This window comes from Falco peregrinus, chromosome 4, assembly GCF_023634155.1.
Source record: "Falco peregrinus isolate bFalPer1 chromosome 4, bFalPer1.pri, whole genome shotgun sequence".
Classification (NCBI taxonomy): Eukaryota; Metazoa; Chordata; class Aves; order Falconiformes; family Falconidae; genus Falco; species Falco peregrinus.
Window position 1 is genome coordinate 146,670 of NC_073724.1, and position 15,105 is coordinate 161,774.

Here is a 15,105-nt window from a genome sequence, read left to right on the forward strand (position 1 = left end):
TATCATAAAAGGACAGGTATTTAATCTTCCAAAAGTAGCTTATCTCAGTCATTTGAGCACATGAGGCTGAGTGGGTAGGGACCCAGAGCCACAGGTTCAAGGACTTCTTGTTCTCTCTGAGCTCAGAGCCCATCTGCATTTGGCACCGGGGCTGTGACTGCAAATGAGGGTCTCCCACCACCCCTGCCACCCACCCGGGTCGTTACTCCCTCTGTACACCACCTCACCTCTCTCCTTCTCCCAGTCTTCCCTCATGCCAGATGCCACAGCCAGCATCCTCTGTGAACAGCAGTCACTGTGTCCCCCTGAGCTACAGGGAGGGGACTCCCACATCCCTGTCAGATGGGTGGAAGAACTGGATCTTGAGAGGTTTGTCTCCTGTCAGGGAAGGCAGCATCAGCTCTTGTCCTCTTTCCCTGCGGGAAGGGCTGCTTTCAGTGCTGTGCAACTTCAGTTTGGGTTACTCTTGGACACATGTAGAGGTGGAGTCATGCCAGTATACTGGCATCCACTGGAAGGATGGGGGCACAAGTGGAAAACTTACCTTGAGTTCCACATGACAGCGTATTTTAAAGAAACAAGGCAAAAGTGGAGGGGAGGAATCTGTAATTAAATGTTCCTCTTGATCTAGTGCAAACCACTACCTGCTCAGGACACGTTTTCCTCAATTTCGCAAACCCTTTCCCCTTCTCCTTCCTGCTGTTTTGCTCACAATGCTCTTCAAGTGGGTGTGTCTTGACCTATTCCATCCTTTTGTCCATGCCTAGTGAAGCACAAAGATGTTTGGTGCCTATTGGATAATGTATTTCGTTTACTGATGCTATTATGTATAGATACGTGCCCTGAGGGCTTCACTTTGGTTGGCAAATAGTGCTTCCTAATGAGCTCACCACTTCAGATAACATTGGATTGGCTGGCAGGGAGGCTGTCTCAGCCTTACCTGGGTTACCTCCATGGTGTTTCTGGTCATCATATGTTTTGTTTGCTTGTGTCCTCTCTCCCAGATGAAGTACAGGAGCACTGCACAGCCTGGGGCAGGAGAAAGCACTCCGTACTTCCCACAAAAAGCAGTTCCTAGGGACCATGAGAGCAGTCACAGCCTAATGTAGTTCTTTGGTTGACCAGGTTGTGAAAAAGTGACCTTGAACTAGGTGCGGGTTGCATGCTGTGAACTCATGACAAATGCTGTGGGTTCTGATGAGATGTCCTACAGGAACTAACTGGATTTTTTTAAAGCTCTTGCGACAGGCTTTTTAGCAAGTTGTCTCCTGGCAAAGAGTCTCTAGAAGAAATACCATGCAACCACAAATCAGTAACCAAACAAGCTAGGTGAGGACTGGTGCTTACTATAGCAGTGGCGAGCTCAGAGCCCCCAGCATCTGGGACAAGGGGACAGAGAGAAACTCTATGAAACAGAGTTGTGCTGAGACAAGTTTTGGAGCTCAGTAGCAGAGATCTGAGCATGTATGGGACTTGGGGCTGTTCTCATGGCATGACATAAAGGTTAGGATCAGACTGTGATGGCAGGTAGTAAAGCTAGTAAATGAGTGAAGGGATGTTGTGACAGTTTGTATTTCTATAAATGCACTCATCTCCTAAGGTAATTAATAAAGGGTGGCAGTTATGTCACATTTTAATTCTAGGACCAGAGATGAATTGCATACACAGAGCCTGATTAGTCATCTTGCCTACTGGATTGCTAGGGAGGAAATCACTTTCATGATGCTGCAACTTTCCATTCTGTTTATTCCATGTTCTCCACAATTTTGCTTTTCCCCTGTTCAGCAGTTTTTCCTTCCATCTCCTGTAATTGTTCTCTTTGTTTTTCTCTGGTTTTGCAAGCTGGGGTAGGGTCTGGCCACATTTTCTTAGTTTAGTGACTCAGGAGGTACACAGATTTTCCTGGAACTAAAATATGACTACATTTTATTTGGATTTATTCTAGTTATTGCTTTGCATTTCAAGGTTTCTGTGGCTTTTATGTTTGGTTTGGGGAGATTTGTGTCTCAGGAGAGTTAATTTTGAATTGAAATAGTAAAAAAAAAGAAAAAGTATCTGTTGACTTTTTGGTCACATCCATTGTTTGTGCTTGCACAGCATTCATTTGACTTCCTGTTAGTCATCCTTTTCCAAAGCATTCTGAAGTCTACTCATTGTTGTCAAATCATCACTGATACCATTTGTGTGCAATAGACTATATCCCAGAGAAGTGATTCCTTATACTTTCTGCCAAATACATGCATCTGTTGCAGGTGAGTTATTAACTTCTTGCTTATGCAGATCATTTGGAAAACTCCTAGGAACTAATTTTTTTTTGGTACTATATTAATTGTTCAAATTGCCATTTGAATCCTTGAATTTAGTTCAACATATTTAGATGACAACAAACACCAGCTTTCATTCTGTTGCTGGTCTTGGGACAGTTACAGTTGCTGGAAGAGGCTGAAATGAAATTACATTATTACAAATTAGATTATTATGTTACTTGACCAATGTAGTTAGAACTTGAGATCCAATGTAGTTAGAACTCGAGATTTTGTGATTTATTCAAGGTAGAGATGTATTCAGATATCTTAGATACAATTCTTTGTATTTCTTATACATGCTGCCTTTAATGCAAGAGGATAAAACTGTGAGCAACAGGTCCTCTGTTCACAGCACTCCATCTCCTATGGAGTTTGGCTGCAAATGTGAAAGCTCAGCTCTTCCTAGTTGGATGCCTTGTAAGACTCCCAAAAAAGCAACAAGCACATAACTTGCAGCCAGCTGTAAAATCAAATGGCTGCTTCTAAGTCATCACGTAATATCACCATAGGTACATTGCATATGTCTAACTAGCTTCACAGGTGTGTCAGTAACTCGAGTTGGCTTCTCTTGGCAAGTGGCTCAGCCCTTGTAACAGCACATTCATGTTCTTCACTGCGATGTTTTTCAGCCTGCCCAAAGATCCATGCTAGACTGTTATCAATACCCAGGTTAGCTAGTGTGAAATTAGCTCACACCCATAAACTTACACACATGCAGCTGCAGCACACACATCCTGTCTGGAACAGAAGGAGGAACAGCATCCACTTCCTCAAAGTTTCCTATGCTCCTCTGCAGTGAATTGTCCCAGCATCTTGTTCTGAAAAAGTCTGGCACATCCCAAGAGTAAGTCCATCCTGTATCCTAACAAAGGCAGGGTTTTGCAAAATAAAGCAAGGGGAGAACAAAATAATATTGAAATACATAATTTAAGACTGTCCTGAAACATATGAGCAAGGGGATTGATGTGAAGTCAACCCGTCTTCTGGTATTTCCTAACTTCCGACCCCTTCATTGTGCAACTTGTTTTTTGCAATTGTGCAAAATTATTTATTTTTTATTGGTTTTGTGCCTATAATACTTCAGTGAATTGAAGGGTAGGTACAGAAGAGACACAGGAAAAAGGTACAGCAAAAATTAGTTTAGAAGGTAGACAATTTAGCTATATACACTTTGAAGCAGCTTGGTTTTGTAAAGGCCAGGATGTGAAGGACAAAGGCCTGAGGAACCTCTTGGGAGAAGGGAGCAAAAGTACAAAGGTATTTTCAGCTCAAGTGAAGTCAAATTACAGAGGACTGAACTTTGGTTCCCAGCCCAGAACACACTGAAGGCCATCTCAGCAGGCTACAGGGTGGGATAGTCCCTTAAGAAGAGACAAAATTTCCCTGCTTTTAACATGTTATTTTTATTACATGTTAATGTCATAATTACAGGCTGCATAAAACTGCTGCTGAGAACAGACTCCACCTCTGGTCATTCCTAGCGACAGCCACGAAAAACAGGAGCTGCTCTTCGAATAAGGGAAGCATCCTGTTCTGATACAATGCTAAAAACATCCTGCAAGCTCCCTGAAGCATCACATAGAAAAGTTTTGGATTAGAAGTGATCAGGGTCATAATGTTTGAAACAGTAGAGGACAATTAAATTATTAACAAACCCTCAGTTTTCTTCTTGCACGATAAACTGCTCTGGGCAAATTACAACACTGGTGCAGCACACGATTCCAGACAAAGCCGGTTTTTGCATCCTCTTTTATCACTGGCAAAACTCCTTATTATTTTCAAAAAGCAATGCTCGGTGCCGCGCGGTTTGATGCTCTGCTATAGAAAGCAGGTTTTCCAGGAGCCCCCTGGCTTCTGGGATGGTCGCGCAGGACAGGGCTGCGCTTTGCCCTGCCAGCGGCTCTCAGGGGGTAGTTCCTCCCCCGACGGCTCTCACCGGAGCCTGCTGGAAGGGGCCATGAGTCCCGCACCTGAAATAACTGCTGTGCCTTTCAGGCTGCTTGGTTTCCTACCATAGGTGACAATCAGTTTGCTAATTAGCTGCTAATTCCCGGAGGCTGTGGAGTGCAGGCGGGGCGGGAAGGGCTGATGCAGCGGCGGGCGCGGCTCGCCGCACCCTGGCTGTCGGGCGGGCGCGGAGAAGGTTCGGCGCTCGGCGAACCGCCGGCCCGGGGGGGGACGGGGGAGGGCAGCAGAAGGAACAGCGGCTGCGGCCCCTGCTGACATTCATTCAGAGAAAAGAAGATATACTCGTTGGGGGGGACGACACGGGGGACTCGACACACGGAGCAGCGCTTTAGCTTTCTTTCTTCATGTCAGTCTCTCCTCCCCCCGGAAGGCTTTGGTATAAAACGAGGAGGAATTTCGGCAGACTCAAGTAACATCTCTGCTTCAACGCAAAACTCAACGCTGCCTTTTATTTTTACTCTTGCAGACGGGGCTGAGCTGAAACAAGCCCTCCCTCTTCTTACTGCAAACACCACTGCGGGATAAGGATGAGGTTGCTGAGAGGCTGCCAACAGCGGCCAGGACGGTCCGAGTAAGAAGCGACACGTTCCATCCTCTTGTCACTGATAACTTAGACATAAAATACCCGCTCTGCTGACAGCTGGTAAGTGAGCATCCCCGCTCCGAGGAGCGCAGCTGGCTCTGTAAGCTGTTGCATGGGCCCAGGGGGACCCCGCGCCGCCTGCTCCCGCGCCGCCCTCTCCCGCCGCGCTATTGCACGGTTTCGGCCGCGGAGCTCCTAGCTGGCCTCGTGGAGCCTCCGCACGCTTCCGTTCCAAAACCTCCTTCGGGCAGGTACCGGTGGCAGCGGCTGCGACAGTATCGCTATACCATGTAAATCGCCGCACGCTCAGAGGCAGAGCTGGCCGGTCCCGTACATCGGCGTGTTCCTCGGTGAAAGCATTCAGGGAGCTAATTGCGTTTCCAGAGGAATGGAGCCTGCCTCAAGCTCCTTTGAAGAGAATACGGTATTTAATGGGCTTGCGAGCCGGTGAGACGAGATGTCCCAGAGCTTTCCCAGAGGTTCCTGGGAACTTCCTGGTAAAAGCTGGTATCGCGGCGAGTGGAGACGCGGGTACCGGCGGGGATGAAGTGACAGGGGCTGCGGCGCGGCTGCCCGCCCGGCCCGCGGCGCGGAGATGCGCCTGATGCCGCGTGCGCCGGCGGAGAGGCCGGGCGGAGCCGCCGCCGCCCGGGGCCGCATGCAGGGCCGCCGCTCGCCCCCGGCCGCAGCGGGGCCCCTGGGGGGCGGGGGCGGGGCCTGGCCGCGCCTGGGAGCGCGGGAGGAGGTGGCCGCGCCGCGGGGGCGGTCCGGTGGGTCTGCCGGGCGCCGTCGCCCGTCAAGGTAGGCGGGGGGGACGGCCCCGCTCCCCTATCGGCGCTGGCGGGGTGGCGGAGCTGCTCGGCTTTCGGCGGCCTCCCGGCGCAGCCCCGCTGCTGGGTGGGGGCAGCAGCCGGGGCCGGCCTGGGCCCGAGGCGAGGCGCGGCGGGCCGGGCGGGGGTGGGGGGTGGGAGCGGCGGCGAGGCGCTAGCGGAGATTCGTGGCGCCGGCGAAGCCGCCGGGGTGCGGCGGTCCCACGGGCGGGCTCGTTGCGGGGCGGCGGCGCCAGGGCTGCCTGGGGCGTGCCTCGGCGCGGCGGAGGGAGCAGCGGCTCCGTGGCTGTGCTCGGCCTTAAGCTGTGCGAGCGCATGACTGGTGCTTTATCGGAAGAAACAAACCTTGGAACGTGTATGTTCTCTGCTTTTCTGAAAGTCCTTGGGCTGTTCTTTGCCGGTGGGGGTGGTGCTTCTTCTGGTTATTGCAAGCCGTGAGGTCGGTCCCGCTGTCCTTTCTCAAATCAAAGCTTCCAGCGAGATGAACAGCCGCTCTGTTGGGAGGATTTATGGCTGTCGCGCCCCGGTTACCCGGCTGAAGCGCTCTGTCGAGGTTCGGTCGGTGCGGTGTCTCTCTCTTCTTCACCTGCTTTGTGCCGAGGTATTCTTACATACAGCGTGGCTGAAGAACTGTTTATAAAGGGTGAAATTTGCGATGGGATGAGATTACTTGTTTTAATCTAACAATTCTGTTGCAGCTGAACTGTGTGAAAATGTTATGTGTAAAAAAAAAAAAATGTATCTTCTGTTGTGGCGAATGTGATGGTGCTAGACTGGTCGCTCCTCAACTTGAAAAATAAAATTCAGGGAGGGCTGTAAGGGAAAGGAGATGTTCATGGAGCGAGGCTGCCTACCCATCTATTTCTGGATATGAAATATTCCTGTCTAATTAGGTCGCAAAAGTGGTATTTCTGAAACGAAAGTAACTTTCCTTCCATATGTTAGATTGCACCAGTTGTATCCTTGTTTTTCTTCCCACCTGCACGAAATAAATCTACAGATCTTTCTTTCCAGCTTGACATGGTACCTGATTCTTTAGTATGCCTGTGCATCTGCTGAGCTGAAGCAGAGTCAATTAAGTTACTCTTTAAGTTTACAGCTGTTTCTTGAAGCAGCACTATTAAAGGTAGGTAAGTCCCATGGTTTCCCGGAAGGGCGTCTTGGCTATAGGAGACACCTCCTGCTTGTGGGATGTATGCATCCTCTCCTGAGACTCATGAGAGTCCCAGTGTCCAAATACCCCTCTGTTCAAAACTAGGAGGAAAGTTTCTCTGGAAGCGTTTGCCATCTGGGGAAGTGCTGTGGGAGCAGCTGTGGAGTGTGTAGGCAGGACAGCAAAACCTGAAAGCTGGCAGGAAGATCGTAAGTGCCCAAGCCCTAAGTCATAAACAAGTGGGGAAGGAGATATTGTGGTCTTTTGGCTAGACAAGGTGGTTGGTGAGAAGTTATTTTGATAACGTACTGTGCGTGCTGCTAAATAATGGCTTTAGCAATTATGCAGGGGAGTTGCCTCACTGAGGAGGGAAATACAGCAGCTGGCATGGTGATGGGGCTTATTCACAGTGCCAAGCGCTTGAGGGGCTTCTCTGTCACCACTTCTTCAGACCTTCGAAAGCCTACAAGCAGAGGGTTTTAGAGGATTTTGAATGATTGTTTTCTTCCTTGTGTGATCATTATTGATAGAAGATGGTAGGGAGGGGGAATAGTTTTTCTTGTGATAGCTGCTTTGTGCCATGAATGCTTTTATTTTGTCCCAGGCTTGTTTTTGTTGTTAGTTTCTGGGCACACCATGATTAGTGCCTTTCAGTAAAGGTTTGATCCGTCTTCCCAAGAAGAACCTGCTTTGGCTGATATGTAGCTTTTGGGTAATCTTGTGTGTTGCTTGATATGCTGCTGGAGAGGGTGCAGTCAGATGGGTCATTTGACAATAGAACTTGCAAGACCACTGAGTCTCTGTGAGGCAATCCACACCATTGACTCAAAGGAGCTTGTGAGAAAAGGCTCTCATTTTTTTCCTCCATGGTATAGCTTAAGCTGTAGCACAGGATCTTTGTTTTTGTACTTTAAGGTTGTATTACTTATAAGCATGAACAGTTGTTTTTACTGAGTGTATGATGCAAGATACTCCACTGTGGCTCCCTAGTTAAGTGCATTTTTAGGAATGGGATCAAGATTACTCAAAATACCTCTTTTTACAGACGTCTTTTCTTCCAGATGTTTGCACTGTTTTAGTTAAATTGGTTGAAATGTGTGCTCTGTGTTTGAAGAGTTTAATTTATCAAGCTTGTGGCAACTCATTTGTCATTCATTTCAATAATTTGTTCATCAATTTCTCTAGCCTTATAGAGAAGCTAGTAAATAATTGGGAAAGAAATTCATGCAGTAAGTGAGTGTACAGGACATTTTCTTTTCAGTCTCTATTTTCTACTGCTATCAACTCAAAAGACCAAGAGCTCTGTAGCTGAATAAAATCCCTCTGAACCTCCCCCATTATTCCAGTTTCTTCTACTTTTGCTGTGTTATGTATGGCTTCTTCTGTACCTATTCATAGTCTTCAAGGGAGGTTTTCATTTGGTCTGGTAACTTCCTGAAGCATTTAATCTTTCTTTCCATCCTCCTGCTAGAGAAGAACCTAAAACCTCATCTTTTCTTGATGTGTATTGAGGTCAGGAGGAAAATGTAACATGCAAGCTATTTCTTTTGCAAGTCGCCTTTCAGTAGTGTGTGGAAATTAATCTGTTCTCACTTTGCAGTTCAGTGTATTAATCACTGATATCAGTAACTGCTATTTGTACAGAAAGGTTGAAAAGCTGAAAAGTGATGGGCAGCGTTAGCTAGTGCATGCTATGAAGCAAAAATAGGGAACATGTGGCTTGCATGCGGTATTGCTACCTGTTGAAAAATGCTTTGAACAAATGCAGGTGCAGAATGTGGTAAAATAGTTTGTGGTAGTGCTTCTTACGTTCTGTACTTAAAACATCACATCCTTTTTAAAGTTCATTTTCTTCTGGTGGGGTCACTCGTCAGTGTTCAAAGTCAGTCCTCCTTTGGTCTTGAAGACAAAAGTTAAGCCTTGATATCTCAAAAGGAAAACACTTGACAGTACTGCAACAGAGTGAGCAAATTTTGTGTTCCCTGGGATAACATCCAAAGTTTGTGTGTAACTGTTCTGCGTTGCATCTGCTCCCAGCCCTGGCAGCAGCAGTGGAGCTGCTAGAGCTATTCTTTACATTCCAGCATCCGTGTGGAGCCAGGAGGAGCAAGGCAAAAGCTCAAATAGTCCCCACTTCCTCTGGTTAGGAAGGGAAGGCTGGAAAGCTTGAGGAGCCACAAAGCTGATCCTCCTTCCTGTTAGGAGGACAGGAACAGGGTAATGAAGAAACTGGTTTTAAGAGAGACAGGAATGAAATGAAGTTCAGACTTAATCACCGAAACTGCTCTTAACACCTGTTGATTTACAGTGCAAGTTTCTATTCCCTTAGCAGGAATAGTGCTTTCTTTTAGGCCACTAGTCTGTAGGAAACTTCATTTGTGAGGTGGGTGGCTAGCAGGCTTAGACTTCTATGGACTCTTCAGCTCCCTTTTTTTCCAGTTTCTAGCCCTTGTGAGTACAGGTTGGAAACACTAAAATAAGGAGCAGCTGCTGCAAAGCTCTTTGTTAAACTGGATCTGCAGACTGTTACTTTGCAGCATAGCAGTAGCTGTCTGTTGCTTTCTTTCACTACTGCTTTTCAGAGTCCTTTGGCCAGCAGTGAAATGATGATGGTGAGGGGCACATCACTGGCTTACTTGGAGCCTTAGCAGGGCAGGCAGAGAGAATATGCATAAGTAATGGCCATTTAATAGTCAATGCAAAATGTGTGTGTATAAAATACAAATGAGATTGCATATGGGATGGGGGAGGAGTCCCTTTCCTAGGGTAAAGAAGGAATTGAAGTTGTGTTTTTGCCATTATTCGTTTTCTTTTTTCCAATCTAATTGTTGGTTGGTGTAGCTCTCTCCTGGGCAGCTAGCTTTTGCAGGTGTGTTATGCTGACACAGGTTTTTGGCTACACGATGAACTGTGTGGCAGAAATGATCTGTTAGCAGTATACAAGCACCCTTGTGTAACACAAGGGACAGTGTGGGGAAGGAACTTGGGGGTTTTCTTCTCTGCAGTGAGGAGAGAAGAAGGTGCTTGCTGCTTAAGAGCTATTGTTGCTGAATGAAACCACAATCTTATTAATCTTTTGGAGGTCAAAATAGGTATTTCCTGTTTCTTTTGAAGTTCTTGAACCTGCCTGTATACATCCTGCACCAGTATTGTGCCTGAGCACCCTGCAAACACTATCACCTCAATCTTAACGGTGCTTCAGGTAGTCTGAAGTCAACGTACAGGATTGAGATCAGGAGGAGGGTTAGTGGTATAGATGTGAGGTACCCTATAATAGGGTTTGTTTGAACGCAACATTTGCACAAGATTAAATGGAGCCGTAATATTAAATCCACTTGATGAAGTGCCAGAGCAAGTTAGGATTTGTCCGTATTGAACATGTACAAGGCTTGCTAGCATGTGGTAGCTAGTCTTGATCGTGACCCTTGTGTAGACAAGTTACTGCATTCTCATTTGGTTTGCTGGGAAAAGCATGGGTTCTGCTGGAAACAGTTAAGGGAAAACTACAGCTAGTTCTGCCTGCCTAAATGTTTTGCAATATTTAATGAGACAGTGTGACTGTTACTTGCTTCAGCTGAGAATCTGGAAGGGTATGTAAACTTATCCTTCTCCCCACTTGCTTGCCCCCCTCCTCAATTTTATAACCACACGTGGCAGTTTTAATTCCCCATTCCCAAGAAGTCACGGGCCTCAGGACTGTGTGGCGAAGTGCCCTGTGGCTCAGCAGCTCTGATCTAGCAGTATCACTTCAGTCTCAATTGATTGGTTTCCTGTCCTTTTCTCTGCCCAGGTGCCAAAGCGTGGGTACTGGCAGACCCATAAAAAGGGTGCTAGAAGGGGTAGACAGGGATGTTATCCTCTGACTCCTATGCTGAACAGTTGTAGGTGCTGCAAGTGAAGTGTGTGGACAAAGGGAATGAACAACAAAATGTGCTGTCCCTAAACAGCATCTCCGTCACTGCTGGAGACAGACTAGTGGGCTAGATTGGTCTGACATAGCAGAGCGCTTCTTGTGCCTGTCTTGCTCACCTTGCGCGGTGGAGCACAGGCCCGGTGTGTAAACTGGGGTTTGAGTAGCCAGATGGTTAAAGTACTGGTTAGATACCATTTGTGCAATTTCTCAAGACTGACTGCCCTTTCTTGCAAAATATACTAAGTAAATACTGTTATTTCATTTTCATTGGAGCAGTTTGAATGGAATAGCTGTTTCAATTCTTTCTTCTGTGCTAATGGCACACCATAATTTGTTTTCAACTTGAGACATTGATTCTTAGGTAGCTTAGCCTCAAATCTTAGGTTTTGTATTAGTTTAAAGATCTCTAATCTGAGAATGTTTTTCAGAGATTTTTGGAAAGAATAGTGAAGTGAAATAGAATACGCGTGTCACTTGAGATTGTATGGAGAATATTTCCTATAATACATACTGGCTTATGTCTGACTTTTTGAAGCTGGGTGACTGAAGTCAGCTAAGACTATCTAGTAAGTGACTGAAAAGGATATCTATAATGTTTAACTTCAGACAACTGTTTTGGAAAATTCGGACACTTAAATGTTTGTGCAAGACTTCAAAATTTTAGCACTTTTTTTAATGGCCAGAGGCTCTTGCAGTAACTCTGCTACACAGTTGTGTGACAAGCCGATATAATGAGACCAGGTTTCTGATGTCTTTCTGCATGTGGACTTTCTGATCTTTGATTAAAGATGAGCTTATGGGGTTTCTTTGTGTTACCCAGCTGCCTGTTTATTTTTGCAAAACTTACGGACGTCTCAATTTGTTAAGTTCCTAATCTCCTGTCAAATTTGACTGAACTTGGCCAAAGGGATTAAAAAAAGTTCTACAGGGAAGGAGAGAACGGATATGCACACATGCATGCAGGATGTGTTTGTCTAAATCTCATTTCATGCTAAAACCACATGCAATAGAACAAAAAGCCTTTTACTGTACTGCATTTCATGCTCTAACGGAGTTCTGCATCATTTGCGGCATGAATAGAATCTGATAGGACACGGTGATGCCAGAGGCTGAGCTGGATTTGGTGTGGTCAGGGTAGCAAGGAAAAGATGTCAGTAGGGACACACCAGAACTTGCTTACAGTGTATCTTGCTCTAGAGGACTACCAGTTTTATGCTGAAGTTCAAGTGTCAGACTGCATGTTTTATCCCTGCTGCAGCGTGGGCTAGCTTGGCTGTGGAAGAGCAGATCTGTGCCACAAAAGCCCATCACCCTGCTGTGACTCATGGGGAGGTGAGCTCTGTTGTTGTCTCGGGGCTTGCTTGTTAATTTTACCTTCGGAGGAGACACCTGAACATCTAGCCCTGGGCAAATCTGACCTTCTGCAAGGATCAGGTAGGGGAGGATGGCTAATCTGTGTAAAGATACTGCAGTCCTAAAGAAACCCCTGTTCATTTTGCTTTAGCAGTTAAGGACTGTTGAAACTGAGGATTGAACAGCAAAAATAGACAGTATTTTACCTACAGCAAACCAGGCTTTGTTTAAGAAATGAACAGATGAAACTGATGGAGGGTGCTGATGATACGCTGGCAGCAGAAGGCACTGTGCGAAGCCATCCTGCAGCAGGGACAGGGCTGCGTGTCTGCAGCCTGCCCCTGGCAGCAAGGCTGCCCAGCTGCTTGGTGACTCCTGGCTCTCAGCTGTGCATCACAGCTGCTACAGGGCAACCCCAGCAGAAGGGCTGTGAGACCATGAGAAATGATGTGTGGGTGGGGTGAAATGCACCTTTGACTCCTCTCGGTTTTAGCCATGACTGTCCGTTTCAAAATAAACCAAACTAATAAAACCCCCAAAACAGTGATACATCAGCTTTCATTTTTGGGGAAGGAAATGGTTTGTAAACGTTCAACCTTGTGTGAGGACTGAGGTCTGAAAGCTCTCAATGAGTGTCTCTGTAGTACTGAGGAAAGCCTATAATCTCTCCCAGCATTCCCTACTGACTCACTTAGGCAGCTTTCCTCCCAGACAGATGGCAATTGAAGATTACCATCAAAGATAATTAGTTTTCATCATGTATAGGTAAGGAAGCCAAGGTGCATAATTCAGGGCTGTGAACTCTGCTACTGGATGGATACCCACTAAAAGTTAGCACTGCAATATGGGCTGTTGTAGTGTCACTTTGTATCTCTGTATACACAGAAGTATGTAAATAAACTTATGCATGCTTTTCCACAAGGAGCTGAGTTCCCTTAACAGCAACTAACAGTTGCTCTGTGACAAATTCCAGTTCTGGCTTTGGGTCTTCTAGTTTGCTGCTTTGTCCTGGGTTTTTATTGTTGTGAGTCTGATTTCAGCTTTGTCTAAGGAAACACACAGTTAATGATGCTCTGAATGCTGAAGTCAGATACATCTTTGTTCCCCTTGGAAAGCTCATTGCTTTACAAATAACTTTTTGTTTTTAAAACACAAACACATGTAGACTTACTGGCAACCTTTCCCATTCAGAAAAGATGTCAGTTAGGACTTGCTGTGTTAAATGTTCTTCAGGACTACATTTCGTAACTATGGTATGCCTCATAGCTCTCAATCCTCAGGATAAGTACTGTTTGGATATTTTATGTAGGTAGCTTTTCCTGTATTCACATTTAAGAAATGAAACACAGCACTAAAAGCCTTTAGGGGATCAGCTACAGGCTTTGCTGTAACCTGTACAACGGTTCTTTGTTAGCTCAGAAACACTTCACGTCCACAAAACGTTATGAAGTTGCTTATTAGAGCTTTTCTTCTTATGGGTTTTTTGTTGTTGTAAATAATATTTTTTTGAGCTTTGGTGCTAAGAAAACAATGCTACATATAAAGAAGACTTTTGAAAATAGTTGTAATACTTAACAGTAGTCGGGCTTTTCAAGTTTGGCACTGGCAGTTTGGCTTTAGCTTGCTTATAGTAGTTACCAGTTAAAGTGTGTATTCTGATTAATTTTCAAGATCCAAAGGCAATGTGAATGTATTCATTGCAATGCTGATTTGAGAGTGCTGGAAACATAAGGCATTAACATTATCAGAGAAGCTGCTCACACTGCTAGTGTCCTGCAGCTTTCTCCAGGGCTGGCAAGTTAGCTGCCCTGGAAGACTTCCAAGAGCAGTAGTGTGGGGTAAGTGCTACCACTTATCTCCATTTTCCTTCCTCCTTAAATTAATTTAGCTTTACACTTTTCATGGACTCATTTTGCTGCATTCCTGAGAATCCCAGAGCTCTCTGGCGCACATACATTGCAGCAAATAGAATTTACCACAACAGCAGATTCTGCAATTCAATCTCAAACAGCTGGGTGTTTTTTTTGGGGGGTGGTTTGTTTTTTTTTTTAAAGTAGCTAGAGTAAGATAGGGAGCAATACAGCAAAAATCAGTGAACATAATATGTTTGGGGCTCTGACGGCAGAGGTGCTTTGCATGTTATTTAAATGAAAATTAAACTGTTCAGTTTTGTATGCCAGTAGGAGCACGTTCACAGCTATTTGCTGAGCCTCTTAATCCACACAAACCTGCGTAATGTAACTTCTTGCTTTTTAAAATATGGGGACTAAAAATTCCAGTAAAAAGAGCTGTGGCATCAGATGATGGCAGTCCATGCATATTTGGACTCTTAATCATGACTGGGGCTTGCAAATCCTGCTGTGAAAATTAGTCATAAAAAGATCCCGTGTCTATTTAGGGACAGATTCTGACACCAGTACAGATCAGTATTTATGTTGCTATGACTAAGCGAGAAATTAGTCGGATTTACTTGGGGCTTACTGTTGATGTAGATGGGGAGCATTTAATTCTCCATGTGCTGGTAGTGAAACAAGTAAATTAGCCCTCAGTTATATATATATATGGTTTTTTTTAAACAAGGAAACATTATTCCCGCTGCCCTTGAGAGCTCTGACTTTGCTTGTGAGTGGGGTTTTTTTGGTGACTTATTTTAGCCTAGGGTTGAGATTATTTGTTTTCCCCGAGCTGACTGGTAGATTTAGTTTTTTAATTCCCAGCCATTTTTGTGAGAGTTGAGGTTTAAATTGCTAGCTGTAAATCAGCCAGAGCTGGATGTTTTAGATATCCTAGACATTATTAGAAGACAAAGTGTGCCTTGTTTTAAGGTGAGCCTTAATGCTCTAGCAAATGTGTGTATAATACAAATAAAATTCTCTGGTTGGATCTTTTATTTATTTAGGTTGATTGTGGTTTCTGGGTTGGGGGTGGGGGTGGGAAACTGGTGTGCTGATACGGTTTGGAACTCAGTTGTTCTGAAACCAGGATAATTTGGCTATTTC

The 15,105-nt window shown here is 45.4% G+C and overlaps 1 protein-coding gene across 12 annotated transcripts in view; it reads left to right on the forward strand.

Moving 5' to 3' along the window:
* The first annotated feature begins 2,191 nt into the window (after window positions 1-2,191).
* The window catches only part of ST3GAL6 (ST3 beta-galactoside alpha-2,3-sialyltransferase 6), a 48,909-nt gene continuing 35,995 nt past the window's right edge, over window positions 2,192-15,105 (forward strand). For 3 of the 12 annotated variants that reach the window (XM_027786790.2, XM_005237481.3, XM_055803318.1), the window contains exon 1: window positions 5,825-6,042. In XM_027786790.2, coding sequence (XP_027642591.1) covers window positions 6,003-6,042 — 40 coding nt within the window. In that variant the 5' untranslated portion in view covers window positions 5,825-6,002. Of the gene's footprint in view, window positions 2,253-4,387; window positions 4,450-4,564; window positions 4,651-4,740; window positions 4,918-5,322; window positions 5,659-5,723; window positions 5,755-5,824; window positions 6,289-6,939; window positions 7,050-15,105 lie in introns of those variants that run through there. The other 9 variants (XM_027786791.2, XM_055803315.1, XM_027786794.2 and 6 more) reach the window with 8 other exon arrangements.